This window comes from Carcharhinus amblyrhynchos, chromosome 2 (assembly GCF_965287045.1).
Source record: "Carcharhinus amblyrhynchos chromosome 2, sCarAmb.v2.hapA, whole genome shotgun sequence".
In the NCBI taxonomy this organism is placed as follows: Eukaryota; Metazoa; Chordata; class Chondrichthyes; order Carcharhiniformes; family Carcharhinidae; genus Carcharhinus; species Carcharhinus amblyrhynchos.
The window spans coordinates 8,862,430-8,888,163 of record NC_137325.1 but is presented as its reverse complement, the minus strand read 5'-3'; the positions used below and the strand labels follow the sequence as shown (position 1 = coordinate 8,888,163).

The 25,734-nt window shown below is 44.0% G+C and overlaps 1 protein-coding gene across 4 annotated transcripts in view; it reads left to right on the top strand.

Annotated features, from left to right (window-relative positions):
* The window catches only part of ulk4 (unc-51 like kinase 4), a 390,892-nt gene that overhangs the window by 130,874 nt on the left and 234,284 nt on the right, over nt 1-25,734 (top strand). For all 4 annotated transcript variants that reach the window (XM_080201895.1, XM_080201896.1, XM_080201897.1 and 1 more), the window contains exon 23: nt 6,972-7,105. In XM_080201895.1, coding sequence (XP_080058021.1) covers nt 6,972-7,105 — 134 coding nt within the window. The remainder of the gene's footprint in view (nt 1-6,971; nt 7,106-25,734) is intronic.

Genomic DNA, 25,734 nt, shown 5'->3' with positions numbered 1-25,734 from the left:
CACCACTTTATATATACATTACCTCCACCATCAGTGCCCTATGGCAGCAGTGTATACCATCTGGAAGATACACTGCACCAACTCACCAACATTCCTTTAACAGCACCTTCCAAACCCATGACTACAACTCTCTTGAAGGATAAAGGCAGCTGATGCAAGGGGATACGACCTGCAAGTTTCCCTCCAAGCCACACACCATCCTAACTTGGAACCTTATCACTGTTCCTTCACAGTTGCTGGCTCGAAGTCCTAGAATTCACTTCTCAACGGCGCTATGGTGTATCATACTGTATAGACTACACTGGTTCAAGAAGGCAGCTCACCACCATGTTTTCAAGAGCAATTAGGAAGGGCAATAATTGTTAGCCTAGCCAGTAACACATCCTGCAAATGAATTTTTTTAACAAACCCTCCAGTTTAATGGGCAGAAGGGGAGGCCTGTGTCCAATCTGTAACTCAGCATGTTTAACCCTGGTCAGCGAAAGAAGTATCTTTTTCACAAGCCCCACAGCAATAAAGCTCTCCCCCAGCCCCTTCCCCCCATTGTCAATAAAAACCAAAAGACAGCAAGATGTGATTGAATGGAACATGATTATAGGCTTATAAGCATTTAAAGTATGCTTTGATTAGCATAACTCTGTTTAGGGTGCTAAAATTTAGTTTAACGAGCACTGTGTTGAAATATTTAAAGTAACATCTGGCAGATACACTCACTACAAGGTCTGTTTTTTTACTGTAATGTCTTTACATATAATCTTCCAGAATTTTATTTTTCAATGTGATCCATGTGGTACAAATCTCACAATGTTGTTTCTTCAGATATGAAGGGTTGAGTAATGTTACTGAGGAACTGCTTCTTCCTGTTTTTTCCCCTCTTCCTCCTAGCTGATGGTTCAAAAAAAAACTAGAAAAACAGCTAATCATAATTCTGCTAGACTTTAGTCATTTCCAGTGCATCCCCTGTCATATCACATCTCATCTTACATCCTGCTGTCTCTGCAACAACTTGATATGCATCTTAAGGCCACTACTACCTGTCACTTTTACTCCTTACAAATACACCGCTTATCACAGTTTGGCAGTAACATCTATATATAGTTGATAATTTTTGAGTCAGCGATCTTTCAATCACAACTTTCCTCCTAACAGTTTAAAGCTAATGTGATCCATCAAAATTCTAATTCTCTTTAATTGTACATGCACCAGGCAATGTGCACTTTGAAAATTAATAAACCCATGATTGATCGTGTTAACATGTTCTTGTATATTCAACAGTAAAGACCAGAGGCTGCCATTTACACATATGAATAACTTGGGTTGAGAGTGAACCTTGCTGTGCAATGAATAAGTTCAATGCTTCCTTTCAGTTCAAGTTTTATTTGGAGATAAGCCAAAGAACATTTTCTACAAATACACTTCAATAATCCACCAATATATAGCTTAATTGAACCCATTCAAGTTTACGTATCAATTACATAATTGAGTGGTGTGAAAACTGACAGGCTACAAATATGAGTTAAACATGATCAAGGGATATGGAAGGAAGGTGGGGGATCAGGATTCAATAATCAGCCATGATCAAAATGAATGCGTTTACGTTTAGAGTAGGTAAGAGTAGTGGGCGAGAAGAAGATTGGGAGAGGTTTAAATATCAACAAAGAATGACGAAGAAGTTGATAAAGAAAGGTAGGATAAACTATGAAGCTGGGCTAGCGCTTAATATAAAAAAGGATAGTAAGAGTTTTTATAAATATATAAAAAGGAAGAGGCTGGCTAGGGTGAACGTTGGATCCTTAGAGGATGAGAGGGGGGACTTAGTGGTGGGGGATGAGGAAATGGCTGAGGCCTTGAATAACTTTTTTGTTTCGGTCTTCACGGAGGAGGACGTGAATAGTTTGCCGGGTGTTAGCGATGGAAAGATGGTAGGAGTGGAGGGCCTGAATGACATTATTGTTGCTAGAGAGGCAGTGCTCGACAGACTGGAGGGACTGATTGTGGACAAGTCCCCAGGACCGGATGGAATGCATCCAAGGGTTCTGAAAGAAATGGCAGAGGTGATGATTATTTTCCAAACCTCGCTGGATTCCGGGAAAGTGCCGGAAGATTGGAAAATGGCTAATGTTACACCGTTGTTTAAGAAGGGTAGCAGGCAAAAGGCAGGGAATTATAGGCTGGTTAGTTTAACGTCTGTTGTAGGTAAAATGCTTGAATCTGTAATCAAGGAGAAAATAGCGAGGCATCTTGAGGAGAATTGTTTGAAAGAGCAGACGCAGCATGGTTTCATTAAGGGGAAGTCGTGTCTGACGAGTTTATTGGAGTTCTATGAGGATGTGTCTAGTGCGGTGGGTAGAGGAGAACCGGTAGATGTGGTGTTTCTTGATTTTCAGAAGGTGTTTGATAAGGTGCCGCACAAGAGGTTGTTACAGAAGGTCAGGGGGCATGGAGTTGGGGGTGGGGTGTTGGCATGGATAGGGGATTGGCTGTCAAATAGGAGGCAGAGAGTGGGGGTCAATGGGTGCTATTCGGATTGGCGGTTGGTGACTAGTGGAGTGCCCCAGGGATCGGTGCTGGGGCCTCAGCTATTTACCATTTATATAGATGATCTGGAGGAGGGAACCGAGTGTATGGTGTCGAAATTTGCTGATGACACCAAGATTGGTGGAACGGCAAATTGTGCGGAGGGTGTGGAGAGTCTGCAGAGGGATCTAGATAGGCTGGGCGAATGGGCCAGGAAATGGCAAATGGAATTTAATGTTGGCAAGTGTGAAGTTGTCCACTTTGGTAGGAATAATGGTAGGAAGGACTACTACTTCCATGGCGAAAAACTGCAGCATGCTACAGTGCAGAGGGACCTCAGGGTCCTTGTGCATGAGTCGCAAAAACCCAGCCTGCAGGTGCAGCAGGTGGTCAGGAAGGCGAATGGGATGCTGGCCTTCATAGTGAGGGGGATTGAATATAAAAGTAGGGAGGTCTTGCTGCAACTGTACGGGGCACTGGTGAGGCCGCAGCTGGAGTACTGTGTGCAGTTTTGGTCGCCGCACTTACGCAAGGATATTTTGGCCTTGGAGGCAGTGCAGAGGAGGTTTACTAGGCTGATACCGGAGTTGAGGGGGTTGAGCTATGAGGAGAGGCTGAATAAACTAGGCTTGTACTCGTTAGAGTTTAGAAGAATGAGGGGAGATCTCATTGAGACGTATAAGATGATGAATGGGATGGATAGGATAGAGGTGGAGAGGCTCTTCCCGCTCAGAAAAGACAGTAGGTCTAGAGGGCACAGCCTCAAGATGGGGGGGGGGGGCTGCAGTTTAGAGCGGAGTTGATGAGGAACTTCTTCACTCAAAGGGTGGTGAATCTCTGGAATTCTCTGCCCGTTGAAGTGGTGGAGGCTGCCTCGCTGAATATATTTAAGACGCGGGTTGATAGGTTTTTGATAAGCAAGGGGATTGAGGGTTATGGGGAGAAGGCGGGAAAATGGAACTGAGCCACGTCACATCAGCCATGATCTTATTGAATGGCGGGGCAGGCTCGAAGGGCTAGATGGCCTCCTCCTGCTCCTATTTCTTATGTTCTTATGAATGGTGGTGCAGGTTCGAAGGACTGAATGGTCTATTCTTGCTTCTAGTTTCTATGACACAAAAGCTGGGTGGGAGACGGAGCTGTGAGGAGGATGCAGAGATCCTTAGTGTGATTTGGACAAGTTGAGTGAGTGGGCAAATGCATAGCAGAGGCAGTATGATGTGGATAAATGTGAGGTTATCCACTTTGGTAGAAAAAATAGGAATGCAGACTACTGTCTGAATGGCCATATATTAAGAGAGGGGAATATGCAACGATACCTGGGTGTCTTTGCACACCAGCAACCAAAGGTAAGGACACTGTAAAAAGGCCAATTTACTTTGGCATTCATAGCAAGATGATTCAAGTACAGGAACAGGGTTCTCTTGCTGCAATAATCAGGGCCTTGGTGAGGCCACACCTGGAATATTGTGTGCAGTTTTGATCTCCTTATTTGAGGAAGGATGTTCTTGCTCTACAGGAAGTGCAGAGAAGGCTTATTAGACTAGGATGGCAGGACTCTCACATGAGGAGAGATTGAGTTGGGTAGGATTGTTTTTGCTGGAATGCAGAAGAATGAGGAGTGATCTCATAGAAACTTATAAAATTCTAACAGGACTAGACAGGGTTGATGAAAAAGGATGTTCCCAGTGTTGGGGTGTCCAGAACCAGGGGTCATAGTCTCAGGATACAAGGTAGACCTTTTAGGACAGAGATGAGGAAAAATTTCTTCACCCAGAGAGTGGTCAGTCCGTGAAATTTGCTACCACAGGAAATAGTTGAGACCAAAACATTGTATATTTTCAAGAAGATATAGCTCTTGGGACAAAGGGGATCAAAAGGAAATGGGGGGAAGGTGGGATCAGGTGATTGAGTTGGTTGATCAGCCATGATCATAATGAATGGCAGCAGAGCAGGCTTGAATGGCCGTAAGGCCTCCTGCTCCTGATTTCTATGTCTCTATGCAATTAGCTTTACAGATAGACTGTTCTGATATTCAGCTGCTGCTTTTATCCAAGATGTGTTTTTCAAATAAGTACTCGGTCATTGTGCCCAACCTCCATAGCTTGGTTTCATGGCCTCCCAGCAGCCTGCTAGACTTGACCTGCTCATCCAGGTAGTGGATCTCAGTCACAGAGAAATGGATCATTTCTGTATGGAGCCAGTTTATGCAATTCTAAAAGCAAGTGGTTCACACTCTTCTCCAGTCCAGAGAATGCACTTCACTATTCATCACAATCTGGTTTTTCCATATCCTGGAATAAGATGTACCCTCCTCGCTGATTCTGTACTTTCATGAGTTTTTCGGCATGCTCGCACTTGTCACAAGATTGTTCCAGAAAGAATTTGGCAAAATTCTTCAATCTGATCTTATCTTGATCAAAATGAAAGGACATGGAAAGATAGACATAAGACATATACAGCTCCAGGTTGATGTGGCAGCTGATGGCGGCCTCATAGTCAGAGCGATGTTTGGACCTAGGAACTTATGACAATGGTGAGATGATGGAGCAGATATTAGGATGCTGTGTGTGTGTGTGGCAGATGGATAAAGTAGCTGGGAATGAAGGTTCCATTCAATCATTGTTGAAGCAGGAACACTATTATCGTATAGCAATTTGGCGTTCATTCTATTTCAGTGGTCATTATTAATTGGTGACTCACCTGCGCTAGCAGGCTGAAAGCGGCAGTTTGGTTGGAGGTCCAGTGTACACAATGCCTGTCTCTAAATAAACAGAAGTGGATGAAAGACTGGGCTCCAGTATTCTACCTTTCACCACCTGACTGAGTTTTCAAACTCTGGACATGTTATTGATGATATTGCCCAGCATTTCCCAGTCTTGCTTTGTGAAGTTTAAAAAGAAGTTAATTGACTGCATTAAAGACAAGGATGCTGCAAGGCATTCTTAAACATTGGAGATAAAAATCAGTTTTATATAAATGTTTCTAAATCAATATCACCTTGATGGAATATAATCATAAATAAGAATTTGGCAGACCAAACTGCGGGCGGGAGCAGAAATTAAACATCTGTTATATTACTGCAACATGGGTAGCTTTAGCCATATTTGAGAATAATTCATTAAGTAATGTTGTCGTATAAATGCAGCATTAGATAATCTTATGTGGCTCTGTGATTTAAAATTGTAGTTTGAATTTTGATTTAAAATCACACCTACTCATGCACTTTGTACAGGTATACACGCTCCAAGTACTGTTGTATCATGACATACCTGGTGAAGGGATAGTGATTGTGTTTTATGCGCCAGGAAATTGTATAACATACATGTTGTAAACTAATAATTGCAGTTATGGGTTGGATGACTATAAGGGAGATTGAATGTGTGTACCCTTAAAACACTGGCCACGATTCTCCCATGGAATCCCAAATCCCGCAGTGCCCCATTTGCGTCTCCGGCGCCAGATTTCCAGCAGCGTCAGCATTGTGCCGGAAATTGCAGGGAGACGCACAGACGATTAAAGTGGACATTTCAATATCATCTGAGTTTCATTAGTCAGCGTGAGACTGAAGTCTCTAGGCCCGCTAGAGTCACCCTCCCCGCCAGAGTATTTCACGTCAGAGAGGATTACACTAGCTCCCCAATTTTGGGAAGATAGCGGCTCAACCCTGCTGGAGTGAAGGAGGTCAATCTCGGGGCCCCCAGAGGTCGGGCGGTAGGGCATGGTGTCCCTGGACATTGGCACCCTGGCAGTGTCAGCCTGGGTCTCCTAGCACTTCCCAAGTGCAAAGTGCCAATGCCAAGGGGGCATGGAGCAGTGCCAAGGGGGCAGGCCCAAATTAAGTATGGTCTTGGGGGCAATGGGTGAGGGTAGGGGTTCCATTGTCACTCTGCATAGGTATCAGTGAGGGAAGGAGAGAGTCCAGTGATAGGGGCAGGCTGGGATGTCAGCTGAAGCAGGGTTGTCAGCCTGCTAAGATGGTCAGCACTAAAGGGGGAGTTGGGGCTGGGCCCGGGAATGGTTGGGGGCCAGTGATTGGGCTGTGGTGGGTTGGAGTGCTGACATTGCAGGGATCACAAGGCTGGCCAGCAATCGGGAGGTTGGCAATGTGGGGCAACTACGTATGTGCCAATACTGGTACTAACCGATTGGCGCATGCGCAATGGCTCACTCAGCGTGCTGATTTCAGCCTTCCAGCGGGAATAGGCTGTGCCCCCTAAAATTTAATGGTATTCATGCTGGTGGCCTCTGCAGTGCACAGAGTGTGGGAGATCCTTCTCTGAACTCCAACTGAAAAAAAAACACTGTGAATTACTGCAGTTTTCACGCAAATTCGACATATAGAACTTTCTTGGGAGAATTCCACTCGGGGATTATCATGAGAAACCTTTCAAAGCTAACATATTTCAGTGCTTGCCATTGGTATTAATCCACTCTTGTTTTATTAACTGCAGGTTAGTGATGTATATTGAAAGAGACAGCAGAAAATCCATACAGGGGAAGGAACAGCAAAACAACAATGAATACCTTTCCAAATGTCTGGATCTTTTAATCTGTCATATTGTTCAAGAGCTGCCTGGAATTATAGGTAAATTGAACAAATAATGTATGAAATGTGGGAACAACAATTTACTTACCATATTCTGACTCCACGTGCAATTTGTACAGTGTTGCTGTTGTGTAGAGTGGCTGCCTTCAATGGCACAAGTATCAAGTTGTTAACGTTATAACTGTTAGCTCTATTGACAGTTGTGACATCAGCTTAAACCCTGGAGTTTAAAGTGGGGTGAGTCTTAAAGGCTTGTAAAAAAACATGTTGGTCTAAATTGGTTACTGTTGGCACAGTGTGGCATCCTCAAACTTATGAAGTCTCTTCAGCCATTTTTGTAAGTTACGTGGTTCAGCCTGCCATTACAACATGTGTTTCTCAGCTACGATTGGAAGTAGGCTGGCTTGATCTACCTAGTAAGGTGTTTTTCCAAGAGAAGCGTGAGACCTTGGTTGCATACTGCTTTGGCACTTTCTTGTGCCTCTCCAAAAGACTGGCCATTGTGTAGCATTAGCAGAGCTTAGAACTCCATCAATTGATTTTTTTGTCATTGGTTATCAAAGACTGGATGGATTCTTTGCAATGTGAATGGGCCAGCTGGCTTAGGGAAAATATGGTCTCCATACAACCAGACCAAAGGTCCTTAAGCCACCAGAAAATGAGCTTCTTTAAGAATAAAATATACTTAACTGAAGATGGCTGTTGTGAAGCGTTCCTCCCATCTTCATTGGGCCGACAGCTCCAATGTAGGGATTGTTTCCTACACCCAGTGCAAGCCAATTTCAAGTCCTACATCTGTTATGTAGTCACTGTACACTTTGTAAAATAATACTTCTGGGTCCCTCTCAAGTTATGTATAACCAGTCGTCTCTCTTTAATGAGACAGATGCCTATGTCCTTTGTGGCCTGTGGCTAATTACCTTATTACTTATAGAGCAGTACGCTAGTATATTTGAATAGTTGATATGTGTGAAGATAATTTGCAGTTGGGAGTTGGTATAATTTGATGGTCTCTGGTTTGACTTGGTTGGGGATCTGAATGTGCTTACTTGCATAATAATATGTTGTGAAGGATTGAGATATTGTCCTCCATTGAGAAGTGAAGAAAGGGTTATAGGTTTGTTATTTCTCTTTGAATTTCCAAGGTGGTCTTTGTTTGGTTGGAGATACCTGCATCATGTATGTCTCCAAGTATATTTCTACATTCAAAAATTTCTTCAGTTATATGGGGTATACATTTTTGAATAAAGTACAGGTCCAAACCTGCAAGTAATAAATCATGTTTTTGCAATAACATGTGCTAAGCCCTTGGCCTGGTCTCTGTCTAGTCATGGCATCCCCATCCCACCTCTTCCAGAGGAAGGCCATCTTGGAGTACAAGTGATGGATGTTCCTCCCATTGATTCTTGACTGCACATGGAGATGTTGCTTTTTGGCCAGGGTTTGGAGAGCCTTATGCGAAAACCTTCCCTATGACACTATCTGCCTCCCTAACCCTCAAGATTCTGCGGAGGATCCATTGCCTTGACAGCATAGAAAGAACTAACCACATGAGCCCTTGATAGCCATGATCATTCATATGGGGAATAAGAAGGTGAGGAGAAATGTCTTCATCTAGGGAGTGATGAATCTGTGGAATTCACTACCACAGAAAGTAGTTGAGGCCAAAACATTGTGTGATTTCAAGAAGAAATTACATATAGCTCTTGGGGCTAAAGGGGTATGGCGGGGAAGGTGGGATCAGGATATTGAATTTGATGATCAACCATGATAATGGATGGCAGAGCGGACATGAAAGGCCAAATGGCCTCCTGCTGTCTCAATGTTGTATGTTTTTATGTAACGTGAAAGTATTGTCTCAACCCCATATGGAGAAGCATTGATTTATTTCTTGGGATCAAAATGGGCTGATATATTTGATGACAATAGCTGACATTCAACTATGGCAAAAACCTATGGTAGAAATAGCAGAGGTGCTCAGTGAATACTTTACTTCAGTATTCACGATGGAAAAGGATCTTGGTGGTTGTAGTGCAGGCTTGCGGCGGACTGAAAAGCTTGGGTATGTTGACATTAAGAAAGAGGATGTGTAGGAGCTTTTGAAAAGCATCAAGATAGAAAAGTCGCTGGGACCGAATGGGATGTACCTCAGGTTACTGTGGGAGGCGAGGGAAGAGATTGCAGAGCCTCTGGTGATGATCTTTGCATCATCAATGGAGACGGGAGAGGTTCCGGAGGATTGCAGATGTGGTTCCTCTGTTCAAGAAAGGGAGAAGAGGTAGCCCAGGAAATTATCGACCGGTGAGTCTAACCTCAGTGATTGGGAAGTTGATGGAGAAGATCCTGAGAGACAAGATTTATGAATATTTGGAGAGGCATAGTATGATCAAAAATAGTCAGCATAGCTTTGTCAAAAGCAGATTGTGCCTTACAGCCTGGTTGAGTTTTTTGAAGATGTGACTAAACACATTGATGAAGGAAGGGTGGTGGATATGGTTTTTATGGATTTCAGCAAGGCATTCGATAAGGTCCCCCGTGCAAGGCTTATTGAGAAAGTGAGGGGGCATGGGATCCAAGGGGACATTGCTTTGTGGATCCAGAACTGGCTTGCCCACAGAAGGCAGAGAGTGGTTGTAGATGGGTCTTTTTCTGCATGGAGGTCGGTCACCGGTAGCACAGTGGGTGGCACAGTAGCACAGTGGTTAGCACTGCTGCTTCACAGCTCCAGGGACCTGGGTTCGATTCCTGTCACGGGTCACTGTCTGTGTGGAGTTTGCACATTCTTCTCGTGTCTGCGTGGGTTTTCTCTGGGTGCTCCGGTTTCCTCCCACAGTCCAAAGGTGTGCAGGTTAGGTTGATTGGCCATGCTAAAATTGCCCCTTACTGTCCTGGGATGTGTAGGTTAGAGGGATTAGTGGGTAAATGTGTAGAGATATAGGAATAGGGCCTGGGTGGGATTGTGGTCAGTGTAGACTCGATGGGTCGAAGGACCTGTTTCTGCACTGTATGGTTCTATGTTCTATGTACCAATGAAATGCCCCAGGGATCTGTTCCAGGACCCTTGCTCTTTGTGATTTTTATAAATGAGCTGGATGGGGAAGTGGAGGGATGGGTTGGTTAGTTTGCCGACGACACAAAGGTTGGAGGTGTTGTGGATAGTTTGGAGGGATGTCAGAAGTTGCAACGAGACATAGATAGGATGCAAGACTGGGCAGAGAAGTGGCAGATGGACTTCAACCCGGACGAGTGTGTGGTGGTTTGTTTTGGCAGGTCAAATGGGATGACGGAATGTAAGATTAAGGTTAAGACTCTTAAGGAAGATCAGAAGGATCTTGGGGTCCGGGTTCATAGGACTCTCAAATCAGCTTCGCAGGTAGAGGATGTGGTTGGGAAGGTGTATGGTGTACTGGCCTTCATCAATCGAGGAATTGAGTTTAGGAGTCGGGAGATAATGCTGCAGCTGTATAAGACCTTGGTCAGACCCCACTTGAAGTACTGTGCTCAGTTCTGGTCACCTCATCACAGGAAGGATGTTGAAGTCATAGAAAGGGTGCAGAGGAGATTTACAAGGATGTTGCCTGGATTAGGTGGTATGCCTTATGAGGATAGGTTGAGAGAACTGGTCTTTTCTCCTTAGAGAGATGAAGGATGAGAGGTGACCTGATAGAGGTGTATAAGATGTTGAGAGGTATTGATCGAGTGGATTCTTAGAGGCTTTTTCCCAGGGCTGAAATGGCTGCCACAAGAGGACACAGGTTTAGGGTGCTGGGGAATCGGTACAGAGGAGATGTCAGGGGTAAGTTTTTCACTCAGAGGGTGGTGGGTGCATGGAATCGGCTGCCGGCAGTGGTGGTGGAGGTGGATTCGATAGGGTCTTTTAAGAGACTTTTGGATAAGTACATGAGACTTAGTAAGATAGAGGGTTATGATAAGCCTAGTAGATAGGGATATGTTCGGCACAACTTGTGGGCCGAAGGGCCTGTTTGCGCTGCAGTTTTTCTATGTTTCTATGGCACTTTCCAGGACCATCTGTGCTATTTTCATTGTAGGATGTGCATGGGACCAGCATGCAAGCCAAATGCAGGATAAATTTTCCATTACTAATTCCAGGAAGAATTTTAACTCCATGGAGGCCGTTGGAGTTGGTGCTTCCTTGGTGGCTTTTATCTTATCCTCCACTGGGCATAACCCTTTGCCATCTATCTGATAGTCCAAGTAGGTCACTTTAGCCACAAGAGGGAAAAAGCCACATTTTCCCTCTTCAAGCTTCTTGAGAATCTTTTGCAAGACCTTTTCTAAGTTTGCCAGATGTTCTCGTTCTGAAGCCCCCATGACCAGAATGTTATCTAAGTACACCGCCACTCTCGGTAGCCCTTGAAGAATGTTCTCCATGAGTCGTTGGAAAATGACATGCCCTGACAAAACCCTGAAAAGCAAATGAGTGTACTTGTATAGTCCCTTGGGCATGTTGACTGTCACATATTTTCAAGGGGACTGATCCAATTCATGCTGAAGATAGGTGTGCTATGTCCAACTTGGAGAACGTCGGGCCACCTGCTAACTTAGCATACAGGTCTTTGATTTGAGGCATGGGGTATCTATCAAGTTTGGAAACCCAGTTGACTGTTGATTTGTAGTTTGCCCAAAGACGAGCCAACTTGTCCAATTTAAGAATGGATACTACAGGCGCAGCCTATTCTACAAACTGCATGAGCCTTATTATATCTAAACTTTCAAGGCACCCTAGTTCAGTTTTGAGATTTTCCAACAGGGAGTATAGAACTGGTCTTGCTCTCAAATAGTTAGATGTAGCATCGGGGTCGATGTAGAACTTGGTCTGGGTCCCTTTTATTTTTCCCAGGACTTCTTGAAAAACTCCAGAGTATCTACTGATAATTTTGAACAGTCCCTCCCATGCCTAGCATGGAAATCTCCCACCAATTCAACCTGATCCGCTGAAGCCAATCTCTCCCCATAATGTGTGGCCCTTACTCCCATACAACAATGAGTGAGAGAGGAGCTGATTGCTGCTTGCAAGTCAGTGATGCCATTGTGATGCCTTTTGTTTGTAAAGGTTCCCCCCTGTAGGTGGTTAGTCTGGCCTTCATGTCTTCTAAGCTCAGGAGTTGGATGCCTGTTTGCAGGCACTCATGTCTGTTCTCCAATAACAGAGACTGCAGCCCCATGCCCATCTCCATCTTTAAGGATGACCATTTATTAGTAGCTCTACCACTATAGGGGCACATTTGTTGCTTTTCAAGGTTTGGCTGACAGCAAACAAATCGATATTCGGGGACTTGTTTTAACCTCCTACTGCTCACTTCCCATTGGGTGAGCAATAAGGGAGTTCATACTCCACAAAGTCCAAAGGGAGATCTACTGCTGATTAGTTGCTGTCATACCACTGACATTGTTGAGAAATGCCTTCAATCCTCCTTGAAAGTTGGGAAAATAAAAGTCCAATCATTTACCCCACTGTTGGGAAACAAGTTTTTTTCCCTCCTGCCAAATCAAGTTCCCCCGAGCACCCCATTTCTCACTACTGATGGGACCAGATGGTTCTGCCCAGTAACTGCTTGAAAAATCAATGTCATTTATCTTGTAAAATCTTAGTTGTTTAACTTGATTATGAAGTTACGAAAACAGTTGTCGTAAAGTTGGAAATGTATTAAAAAACCAGAAGATTAGCAGATTCATACTAGCAATTATTGCTTTCAAGGTAAACTCCAAATACAGCAGTATGCATCCAAACACTGTCTGCTCATGAACATTTTGCTTGACGTCTAAACTGCAGCATGCTCACTACTGTAAATGCTCTAATTTCCTGACATTATGAGTTCACAGTAAAATTTGATTACTGGGGTAATATTTCCAGTGGTTGGTCTTATTTATTTGTTAATACTGCAGTTGGAATTCTTGCCAAGTTTGGAAACAAATGATCCATTCACACTGAAAATTGTTCTGCCGGCAAACATTGGGATGAAAGCTGCTGAATTACCTCAGAACATGGGCAATATAAATGGAAATTTGCTCCAGGAAAGCAGTCTAAAGGGATATTTATATAAGTAAACTGTATAGTTTTTTTTTGTCATTGAAAGAATAAAAGTTCACTAATGTTTTAAATACACCATTTAAACAATGTATTGCTTCATGCTGTTCACAATGGTTTTGGAGTGATTAGCCTGCCATTATGTCCGTGAGCGAAGTCATTTGAGAGTCTCCCCCACTCTTGTTGCAATGAGTTTTCATTAAATCATATTTTTGGCTTCTATTTCTGCCATCCCTTCTCGCATGACAAAAATAGTCATTTGCTTGCTCAGCCTACTTGTAAATAATAAGTGTCCCTCTCTATTCGATTTTTTTAAGTTCTTTTCCACTTCAGGACTGCTCTAATAGAGCAATAACATTTTTTGATTCAATTACTGGCATCTCTTTGAAGGAACTGTTCTGCCTAAATTGTTTTTGTTAGTGGCCACATGAGAAATATGATAATATTAGTGCTAACAGTCTGCTGTTTAATGTTTTGAACCTAAAATGTCCTGTCTCAGATTGCGACATACCAGAACATGTCCTTCTGAGCCCCTGACATGCCCCATTTCTTCATTTTGCTCCGCAGCAAGAAACAGAAGCTGTAGGTTCCTTCACTGTCCTCCCTGAGGGCTAAGTTTTTACAGCAGTGTGTATTGCACAGTGTGGTAGGTTCACTGGCTTCTGATACTGTATCCAGATGAACTGAGATTAAGCCAATTACTTCATGTTTTCTGGCATGAAAATATCTCAGGCTGGAAATTTCAACTTCTCACCCCATTAATTTATGTCTTTTTTTTAAATGGCATGGTTCCTAATGTGAACTCATTGAGTGCACAATAACATAAAGAGAAAGTAGTGAACAATTCTTGAATTACAGCCAGAGGCCTGTGCATTCTAACTACCCTCTGAGTGACGGATTTTCATTTCTAATCTCCCTTAATTTTATGACTATCTGAAATTAATAATCACTCACACTAACCATCGAGAAAACAATCGCTGTTTGCATAGCTCTACATAATTTTAAAGATCTCTATCAGGTAACTCTCAAAACTCCTTCATTCCAGAACCAACACCCCCCCAACCTCTCAAGTCTTTCTTCACAAGTACAAGTTGGCTGATCCAAGTGATGCTACTTCATGTAGTAATGATACTCCACACAGGACAAAACAAGAGAATAATGATTACCGCAGACCAGTCCAGACACTGACCTAGAATCTTGATGCACTTAAAAGATCTAGTGAATCTCTTGAGTACCAGATGCAAGAAATGTAAAAACATTATATTTTGGAGGCAAATGATGTACAAGACACCATTGCCCGTCTTGAAAATCACATTGGTGAAGCTTGTAGATTACCAGCAGTTACTGACTGTAAAGACAGCTATAAATATTGAGGTTGCAACCAACAAGGAAACTTTACCATCATTGGTAAAGGTCTAGTGAATTGACACTATAAGCGGAATCTTCCAGCCTTTTACGCTGGCGGGATAGTCTGGTTCCGCTACAGTGCATGGAGACTTGGCTGAGAGCCAACTTCTCCATTCTCGCTCGCAGTAGCAGGGGGCAGTGAACAGCCAGTAAGATTGTGTCCTACTTATTTTCTATTGCCTTTATATCCTTGTATTTCAATGTATAGCGATGCTATATATATTGTTTCAACAAAGCCCAATAAAGTCTTGTATATGTTCTATATTTCACTACATTAAACTACATATGCCACCTAACCACTTACCAGCCCATCTATGTCCTCCTGTAATATTTCACAATTCCTGTTTCAGAGACCTGAGGTAGTTTGTTTAATTCATATTTGTATTTGTGCTATTTGGAATAAGGCATTGCTTTAAATGAAGTTCATTTTATGTTTCTGCATTTGAAAGAGTTAATGACTTCATGTTGGTTCAGATGACTGCATGGTAATGAGGATTTATGGCATGAAAGCAAACAGAACTTTAAAGAAAAAGTAGGCTGTTGCTTAGCAATCAGGGTCCAGACTGAGAAATAATTTTTCAGTCAATCGTAAGCTAATGCTAGAAGAAGCTGGACACAAGACAGGGAACAAAAGAACAAATAAAAATCCTGGAAAGCAGGAGGACCCAGATTCAATTCCAGCCTTGGGTTACTGTCTGTGCGGAGTTTGCACATTCTCCCCATGTCTGTGTGGGTTTCCTCCTGATGCTCCGGTTTCTTTCCACACTCCAAAGATGTGCAGGTTAGTGGGTTGACCATGTTAAATTGTCCCACAGTGGGATTAATGGGATTAGTGGGTTAAATAATTAGTGGGTTACAGGAATAGAGTCTGGGTGGGATAGTTGTCAGTGCAGGTTCAATGGGTAGAATGGTCACCTTCTGCATGTAGGAAATCCATGATCCCATGAAGTGGGGACAAAAGAATGTCTTAAGAAGACAGTTACGTCAGATGAGCAAAGCATAGGCAACTGAACGAGGCTCTAGTCAAGGGAATTCAAGTAAAAAGCAGAAAAAGGGCTCCAAATCAGAGACAGGACCTGTTTTGAAGTTGGCTAGGCGAGGAGCCAAACATCTTAGGTAATTGAAGTTTGGCGACATCTCAATACAGCCTGTGAAGCAGTGATGTTCTGGCGCGGCTGAGTGATTGTGCAGCACCTTGAATGCATGTGATGATCCAAGACAAAGGAATACTGAACTGAGAGGTTGAAATCCTGAAGTTAGATTCTTGGTGAAGACATCAAGCAAAGGTGTTTATTGGGAGAAGATTCCAAGATGTGTTCTTTGAGAGTAGAGTTTGGAAACACTCATGTGAATGTCAGAGGTCCTATGAGACCAATTGGCTCACAGTGAAACAAGCTTATGGAGGATTTGATGAGAAACCCACAGAAGGTTTTTTTGGGTGGCATCTGTCACTCAAAGTGTGGCGTGTCTGACCACATTTCATCTATTGGTTTACATGGACTGTGTGCTTACTGAGAACTTTAGAGAATAAGGTACATTTTAGAACATAAGAACATAAGAAATAGGAGCAGGAGTAGGCCATCTGGCCCTTCGAGCCTGCCCCGCCATTCAATAAGATCATGGCTGAACTGTCGTGGCTCAGTTCCACTTTCCGGCCCTCTCCCCATAACCCTTAATCCCCTCTCTTATCAAAAACCCATCAACCCGCTTCTTGAAAATATTTAGCGAGGCAGCCTCCACCACTTCAACGGGCAGAGAATTCCAGCGATTCACCAGCCTTTGAGTGAAGAAGTTCCTCCTCAACTCCGTTCTAAAACGCCCCCCCTTTATCTTGAGGCTGTGCCCCCTAGTCCTACTGTCTTTTTTCAGTGGGAAGAGTCTCTCCACCTCTATCCTATCCATCCCATTCATCATCTTATACGTCTCAATGAGATCTCCCCTCATTCTTCTAAACTCCAACGAGTACAAGCCTAGTTTATTCAGCCTCTCCTCATAGTTCAACCCCCTCAACTCCGGTATCAGCCTAGTAAACCTCCTCTGCACTCCCTCCAAGGCCAAAATATCTTTGCGCAGGTGCGGCGCCCAAAACTGCACACAGTACTCCAGCTGCGGCCTCACCAATGCCCTATACAGCTGCAGCAAGACCTCCCTACTTTTATATTCAATCCCCCTTGCTATGAAGGCCAGCATCCCATTCGCCTTCCTGACCACCTGCTGCACCTGCAAGCTGGGTTTTTGCGACTCATGCACAAGCACCCCGAGGTCCCTCTGCACCGTCGCCTGCTGCAGTTTTTCGCCCCGTAAGTAATAGTCCTTCCTACCATTCTTCCTACCAAAGTGGACCACCTCACACTTGCCAACATTAAATTCCATTTGCCATTTCCTGGCCCATTCGCCCAGCCTATCTAGATCCTTCTGCAGACTCTCCACACCCTCCGCACAATTTGCCGTTCCCCCAATCTTGGTGTCATCCGCAAATTTCGACACCCTACACTCGGTTCCCTCCTCCTTACAAGCATGCATATATCTGTTTAATCTTTTCTTGTTTAATAATTCTTTGGTTTAAAGTTCATTGACAGTCCTGTGATTCTGTTCATTGACATGTCTGCACAAAAAATGAAAGTTAGGATCTTTTAATTCAGATTCCATTCTGGGATCTAACTGGTTCAGTAGTAATATCTGCTGGGATCGCAACACCTGCCATAATTTCCATAAATACCTTCTCCCATTTGATTTCATAAGCACATTTCAAGAACTTTCCCTTAATTCCTCATTTGAGACTATTTATGCATTCAATCTACAAATTGAACTTGCTTGAACTGATGATTCTAATTGCCAAATGGCAATATTATTTATTGTGCTTAATTTGAATTATGATGATTTGAAACCCTTAATTTTAATGTTTTATTATTGGGGAAATTATCTGCTTTTCTGGATTCTGGTTTCCAATAATAGCCTTTATCAAAGGATGCAAATGTGTCCAATTACCCCTTGAATGTGCACTTGTCTCTTATCAACATTACCACAATGTCCACATTCATTAGAATGCCATGGGCATTGCTTAAGATTTCCCTTGCTTGTGTTGATAACATCTTAAACATTCGACTCTGCTGATTCCTGGGATTAGTTCATTCTGCACCGGCTAGCTACATTAAATTCTTAGATTCCCCTTTCTATCAGTGCATGGGCACGAGTTTCCATCCATTCTCTTGCTTTTCCTCCATCTGTGGAATGACCACATCCTGCAATATGCCTCCCAGGAATCTTTTCTTTAATGTGGAACATCCCCAGCTGCTTCCTGGGCTCAATAACTTTGAGCTTCAGCAAGTCCATCTGTGGTTTGCCAAGATACTTTGTTTATTTTTCAGAAACTCCAGCATCTCAAGTTCTGCTGTATTGAATGAAAAACTGAAGGTACCTTCAAGCTGAACTAAGTATCAGGCTACAATTCAGATCAAACTTTATTCACGCAGCTGTCTTCTCACTCTGCCGCCTGCTAGCATTCATCACTTTTAACCAAACCTGTACTGCTTTCTCTGTAAAAAATAAATATTATTGTTTTAAGGTTCAGGCCCCTGAACCAAAAATAATAATAACAGAACACACTAAAATATTAAACTGCGTTGCAGAAAATGTAGTAACAAGGGAAATCTAATCTAACAAAAAAAGGAAAATTTAATGAAAACCATCACTGTTTTATCTTACTTTAGATATCAGACTTTGTGCAGCTCTATGTTGTTCTTCCTAACATTTTTCTTGATGTGGAGGTGTCGGCATTGGACTGGGGTGGGCACAATAAGAAATCTCACACCAGGTTAAAATCCAACAGGTTTATTTGGAATCACGAACTTTCAGAACAACTTAATATTTTTCTTCACAAATAATATACAATGTTATTCCCCACTATGGTGTTTCCCTTTAAATCCCACATGCTCCACTGAGTTCTATGCCCTTGTTCTGTGCTATTTTTTGTGTTTGTTTCTGATTAATTGTTCCCTTCCTAGTGTTTCTCCTCAACTCACTTTTCTCTTCCTGATGTTGATACTGCTGTCCACTTCCATTCCCACCTTAGTGTTCCTCTCGATTCTGATATATTCTCCCTGATCAGCAGCTTTCTCTTTATTTTGTTTCCCTAATTCATCGCACTCTACCTCGATGTCATGCTCAAACTTTGTGCTTTCTTCCTGTTGTCGTTCCCAAAGTAATTATTTCTTAAGTGATGATTATATGGAGCTGAGGAGAATTTTTTCTCTCAGAGGGTTGAAAGCCCCGGAACTTTCTTCCTCAAAAGGCAGTAGAAGCAGAATCTTCATGTATTTTTAAGGCAGAACTAAGTAAATTCTTGACTAACAAGGGGGCAAAAGGTTATTGAGGATAAGCAGGAATGTGGGCTTTGGGCTACAATCAGATCAGCCATGATCTCAGTGAATGGCAGGCAGGCAGGCTCGAGGGGCCAAGTGGCCTACTTCTGCTCCTAATTTATAGGTTTATACCTGGCTTGAAGCTGATGTCTCCCAGACTTTCTCCTTGGAGTTGTCTGTGATTCAGTGCTCCTCTTGAGACACCTCAACTTAACATTTACTCTCTTGCTGCATCCCCTTCACTACCATGTTTAATGTATGCCTTTGTGTACCAGGTTTAGTTCAGTTGGCTATTTAGCTGGTTAATGATGCAGAGTAAAACTAATGGTGTGGGTTCAATTCCTGTACCAGTTGATGTTATTCATGCAGGCTCCGCCTTCTCAATCTCACCCCTTGTCTGAGTTGCGGTGATCCTCAGGTTAAATCATCACCAGTCATGGCCGAGGGCTATGGTGACTTTACTTTTACTTTCTATAACTCTATTTATTTCACTCCTAGTAGTAGTGGGAGCAATTCTCCCAAAAGTGCTGAATTGGTGGGAAAAATGTTCTAGATCACAACTGTTTTTCAGTGCAGCTTCAGACCCAAATCTCCCCATTCTGTGCACTCCAGAATTCACAATCATGAATATCATTAGAAACCTGGGAGAGAGTAAGGGGGTTTCTATTTGCACCAGAGACTGACAGTTACTGAACTCTACGCATGCGCAGTGGTTCCAATCTGGCAGTCTCCCGATTTGCTGGCCAGCCTGGGACCCGCGCACTGCTGATCTTCCAGCACAGGTCGTTAACACTCGCGGGGAACCGGTGGAAATACATGGCCCAATCGCGGCACCCCACAACAATCCTGCCTCCCCCCCCCCCCGCAACAGTCCTGTCCCATAGCACTCCGATGTACAGCCCACCCCCCCACCTCCAGCAGTAGCAATCCCTCCAACCCATTCACCCCAGCAGACGCGCCCCCCCCCCACCCTGCCCCGATCGCTGGCCTCCCTCAGCCCAGACCGATCCCCATGCAGAGCGGCAGCAGGACCCCCTAACCCCACTGATCGCCGCTAGACCCTGCCCACAATAGGCACCGCACCTTGGTGCTGCCTGATGCCCGATGGGCAGTGCCAAGGTGCCCCCTGGGCACTTTGCCCCTTGGGCAGGTCGCCGGGGGCACAAGTAGCACTGCCAGGGTGCCCAAGCCCATGGGCACCACCCCTTGATGCCCAATCCCCTGGGGGGGGCCGATTGCCCACCCTACACTCTGGTGGAGTCTCCTGCAAGTTCCCCAAACGTGGGGAGCTACTCTAAGTTCCATGCCAGGCCAAATAATCACATCGAAAAGGCATTTAAAATATATGTGAAACATATTCTAATGACTTATCTCAGTTCCCGTTTGTTTTCTGCTCGTTTTTATTGGTGCCATTTTTTTCCAGTCGGGAGATGCATGCAGATCATAAGCACTTGCAGAGAACTGGCAAAGTGACCGACACATGCATCTCTTGACCCGACCCGCCAGAAAAGTTGCGGGTCGCAATGAAAGAATCGGGCCTAGTGTATCAGTTACCTTTGTCTCTGTGTGATTATGAGATACATTTACTGCCAATGACCAACTGAGGGGAAGCTGACAATTATTACACTGAATAATAGGAAAGATTCCTTTGTGTAAAACTAAAGGATGGCTCCTGCTCACGTAATAAATGATGTCGGAGATTTTTGTCACTTTTGCTGTGGATTGATTGACATTGAGTGCTGTAAGAACATCTCCCCTTTAGGGGTACTTATTGATGAACTGGGATGCTTCTTAGCACAGTAAGAAGTCTTACAACACCAGGTTAAAGTCCAACATGGCTGTTCCTTTGTCATGTGGGTGGGAGTTCTGATCACAAGCAGGGCATTTCAAGACACAAACTCAATTTACATGAATAATGATTGGAATGTAAGTCTTTACAGCTAATCAAGTCTTAAAGGTACAGACACTGTGAGTGGAGAGAGCATTAAGCACAAGTTAAAAAAATGTGTATTGTTTCCAGACAGGAAAGTTAATGAGATTTTGCAAGTCCAGGCAAGTTGTGGGGGTTACAGGTAGTGTGACATGAACCCAAGATCCCGGTTGAGGCCGTTTTCATGTGTGTGGAACTTGGCTATCAGTCTCTATTCAGTGACGCTGCGCTGTCGTGTGCTGTGAAGGCCGCCTTGGAGAACGCTTACCCGAAGATCAGAGGCTGAATGCCTGTGACCATTGAAGTGTTCCCCAACAGGAAGAGAACAGTCTTGCCTGGTGATTGTCAAACGGTGTTCATTCATCCGTTGCCATAGCGTCTACATGGTCTCCCCATTGTACCATGCCTCGGGACATTCTTTCCTGCAGCATATCAGATAGACAATGTTGGCCAAGTTGCAAGAGTATGTACCGTGTACCTGGTGATGGTGTTCTCATGTGAGATGATGGCATCCGTGTCTATGATCCGGCACGTCTTGCAAGGTTGCTGTGGCAGGGTTGTGTGCTGCCATGGTCACTGTTGTCCTGAAGGCTGGATAGTTTGCTGCAGACAATGGTCTGTTTGAGGTTGTGCGGTTGTTTGAAGGCAAGAAGTGGGGGTGTGGGGATGGCCTTGGCGAGATGTTCGTCTTCATCAATGACATGTTGAAGGCTTTGGAGAAGATGTCGTAGCTTCTCCGCTCCGGGGAGGTACTGGACGATGAAGGGTACTCTGACCATTGTGTCCCATGTTTGTCTTCTGAGAAGGTCGATGCAGTTTTTGGCTGTGGCATGTCTGAACTATCGATCGATGAGTCGAGCATCATATCTTGTTCTTATGAGGGCATCTTTCAGTGTCTGGAGGTGTCTGTTGCGATCCTCCTCATCTGAGCAGATCCTGTGTATACAGAGGGTTTGTTGGTAGGGGATGGCTTCTTTAACATGTTTAGGGTAGAAGCTGGAGAAGTGGAGCTTCGTGAAGTTATCCGTAGGCTTGCGGTACAGTGAGGTGCTGAGATGACTGTCCTTAATGGAGACTACTTCCAGAGAGTAGTCCATGGTGAGTCTGATGATGGGATGGAACTTGTTGATGTCATCATATAGTTGTTTCAGTGATTGTTCACCATGAATCCAAAGGAAGAAAATGTCATCAATGTATTTAGTGTATAGCATCTGTGTGGTGAAGAAGTCTTGTTTGAATCTGTGCATGAAGATTTTGGCATATTGAACTGCGAATTTGGTCCCATGGCTGTTCCGTGTGTCTGGACGAAGAATTGGTTGTCGAAGGTGAAGATATTGTGGTTCAGGATGAAGCAGATGAGTTGTAAAATTGCATCTGGAAACTGGTAGTTGTTGGAGTTGAGTACTGAGGCAGTTGCAGCAATGCCATTGTTGTGGGGGATGCTGGTGTGGAGTACCGAGACATCCATTGTGACGAGGAGTGCTCCTGGTTCAACTGCTCCATGTGTGCTGAGTTTTTGTAGGAAATCCATAGTGTTGCGACAAAAGCTGGAGGTTCTTTGTACAATGAGTTTCAGGGTGCCCTCAACGTAGCCGGAGAGATTCTTGCACAGGGTCCCATTGCCCGATACGATAGATGGCTGGGTGTGTATCTTTGGGAGGCAGTAGAGATCTCCAACGCAGGGAGTACATGGGATGAGAGCACGGAGGGTGCTCTGAAGGTCTGGATCAAAGATCTTGATCAGAATGTTGAGTTGACGGGTGTGTTCTTTGGTCGGATCTGCGGGTAACTGTCTGTAGTGTTCCTCGTTGTTCAGTTGTCGGTATACTTCTTTGCAGTAATCCGTTCTGTTCAGTATGACAATGGCCCCTCCTTTGTCTGCTGGTTTGATGACAGTGTTGTGGTTGGTCTTGAGAGTGCCGATGGTGTTGCGTTGTGCGTGGGTGATGTTCGGGGCTGTCTAGTGAGTGTGATTGATGAATCACCTCCTGATGGCTTGGGCATACATGTTAAATTGAGGGCAGCGGCCTTCCGGAGGAGTCCAGTTAGACTCCTTCCTCTTCGGTTGCTGCACTGCGAATCATTGCATGTCTCATTGTGTTCGCTGTTGGCCTTCTGGGATTTGCGGAAGAACTCCCACAGTTTCATTCACCTGGTGAATTCCTCTGTGCCTGCTGCGAGACTGATGGGGTCCATTTTGGTGGTGGGGTAGAAATTGAGCCCTCGGACTGAGTCTGGAAACAATAGACATTTTTTTAACCTGTGAATGCTGTCTCCATTCACATTGTCTGTACCTTTAAGACTTAATTCGCTGTCAAGACTCACATTCCAATCATTATTCATGTAAATTGAGTTTGTGTCTTTATATGCCCTGTTTGTGATCAGAACTCCCACCCACCTGATGAAGGAACAGCCAGTTCCGAAAGCTAGTGGTGTTTGCTACAAATAAACCTGTTGGACTTTAACCTGGTGCTGTGAGATTTCTTATTGTGTTTACCCCAGTCCAACGCCGGCATCTCCACATCATGCTTCTTAGCATACAGAAGAGGCTGCCATTCAATAAAACAAAAATTCTGAAGAGGCTCCCAATAATTGACACTTGGTAGTATAAAAAGTTTCTCATTTTTTGATGCTGCAGAATTTCCCATCCATTGAGGCTGCCTTAATATGGATTACTTTATTACTCAGCAATATTGTTATACCTGTTCTTTTGAAGGTCTGTTATCCTCTTTCCAACCCCATTTTATCCTCCCGTATAATTCTGCACTGGAAGTGAGACTAACACATAACCATAAGTCTGTAAGACATAGGAGCATAATTAGGCCACTCAGCCCATCAAGTCTGCTTTGCCATTCAATCATGGCTGATGTTTTTCTCATCCACATTCTCCTGCCTTTTCCCCCTAGTCTGTGATCCCCTTATTAATCAATAACCTAACTATCTCTGCCTTAAAGACATTCCATGACCTGGCCTCCACAGCCTTCTGCAGCAAAGAGTTCCACAGATTCACCACTCTCTGGCTGCAGAAATTCCTCCTCATCTCTGTTTTAAAGAATTGTCCCTTTAATCTGAAGTTGTGCCCTCTGGTTCTAGTTATTCCTACCTGTGGAAACATCCTCTCCACATCCACTCTATCCAGGCCTCGCAGTATTGTGTAAGTTTCAATAAGATCCCCACTCATCCTTCTGAACTCCAACGAGTACAGACCCAGAGTCCTCGATCGTTCCTCGTATGGCAAGCTCTTCATTCCAGGGATCATTCTTGTGAACTTCCTCTGGACAATGGCCTTCCTCTGGCCTTTCCAAGGCCAGCACATCCTTCCTTAAATATGGGGCACAAAACTGTTCATGATGCTCCAAATGGGGTCTGACCAGAACCCTATACAGCCTCAGCAGTACATCCCTGTTCTTGTGTTCTAGTCCTCTCAACATGAACGCTAACATTGCATTTGCCTTTCTAACTGCTAATTGAACCTGTATGTTTACCTTTAGAGAATCCTGATCAACGACGCCCAAGTTCCTTTGTGTTTCTGATTTCCTAAGCATTTTCCCATTTAGACTCTCAAGTTATTGATGTTGCTAGGTTGTAACATATTTGAGAAAGTTGCTAGTATTCCTCACGTATTACCTGGCTTGAGTTGTATAGGGTTTTACTTCTAATCAGTTGTGAGGCCAGGCTGTCCTAATAACAGCTATACCAGGGTGAGTGCTGCCTTAAGGAGGATTTGAATGTCTGCTCTCCACGTCGACCTGACAAGTTTTTCGATCAGATTGGCCCCATTGTTTAGGAAGGGGCCAGTGATCATGGTGGGGTTGGGGGGTGGGACACGATGATCAGAGAGAAAGGGAGGGAGAGAAGTGCCGACTCTGATTTGGCATGGGTAGGAGAGCCCCCAAGACCTCCAGGGTGTGCTGGGGAAGGTTTATTCCTGTTACGATTCAGAGGCCTTTAAAGATGGTGCCCCGGTCTCAATGCAGCTGGGTTTTGATGGTGTGGTGACGTCGTGAAGCATGCCCCCTTGATCTTCTTAGACAGTGTCATAAGATCTGGAGAGAAAAATGGTATGGTTCTCTTGAGAGAAACACACTGGTTTTCTCAGTGGAAACAGCACTATGCCATGTTTTGCCAAGATTGCCCCTTAGAATTGCAAACCATATTCCACTAACCAACCAATACCTCAGACCAACATTGTAAGAGACAAAGCAATCTTAGGGGTCTTTCCCAGACATGATTGCAAGATTGTTTTTTGCTATTGACAATACTTTGTGCGGTTTTGACAACCTACCCCTTGAGAGCTAATTCCAGCAACAACAAACTGCAAGATGAAAAAATTTGACCTGGGCAAAAAAGTTTATTTTTTATTGGTGTTGGAGATTACTGTAAGACTTTCCAAGTGCCAGCTTGTACATAGCTTCCATTTTCTTGAAACAGATGGTGAACCCATAACTCTTGGCAGCTGCCAAGTGGAAATGGGAGAAGAGTCTGAAAGGAAGTAGAGGAAAAAAACTTGGAGATAAGTGAGTTGCGTCAACAGCTACTATTGTATGTATATTTTGTTTGTGACTCCCAGCTGGGAGCCAGACTCTAAAGGAACATGAGTTAGGGAATCAATTCCTCGCAGATATAACTCTCCCTCTCCAACTGCTTCCTTTGAGTGCTGCTCACAACAGGAACGGTGAATTATCTTGTAGGCTCCCCAACCCACATGTGATTGCCACACCAAAAACTTGGCTTTTTTTCAGTACTTCTCATAGTAACGCTAGCTGCCAGGCAGTAATGTGAAATATTCTAATGATCTGACAGCTCAAGGCAACAAGTGCTTGGGCACTTGACTTCCAAGCTGCCTTCAAAATAAAGTCTTCAACTTTTCTAATTGTGTCCTGTGCTATTTTAGCTTAATTCAATTCCATGTGCAAAATGA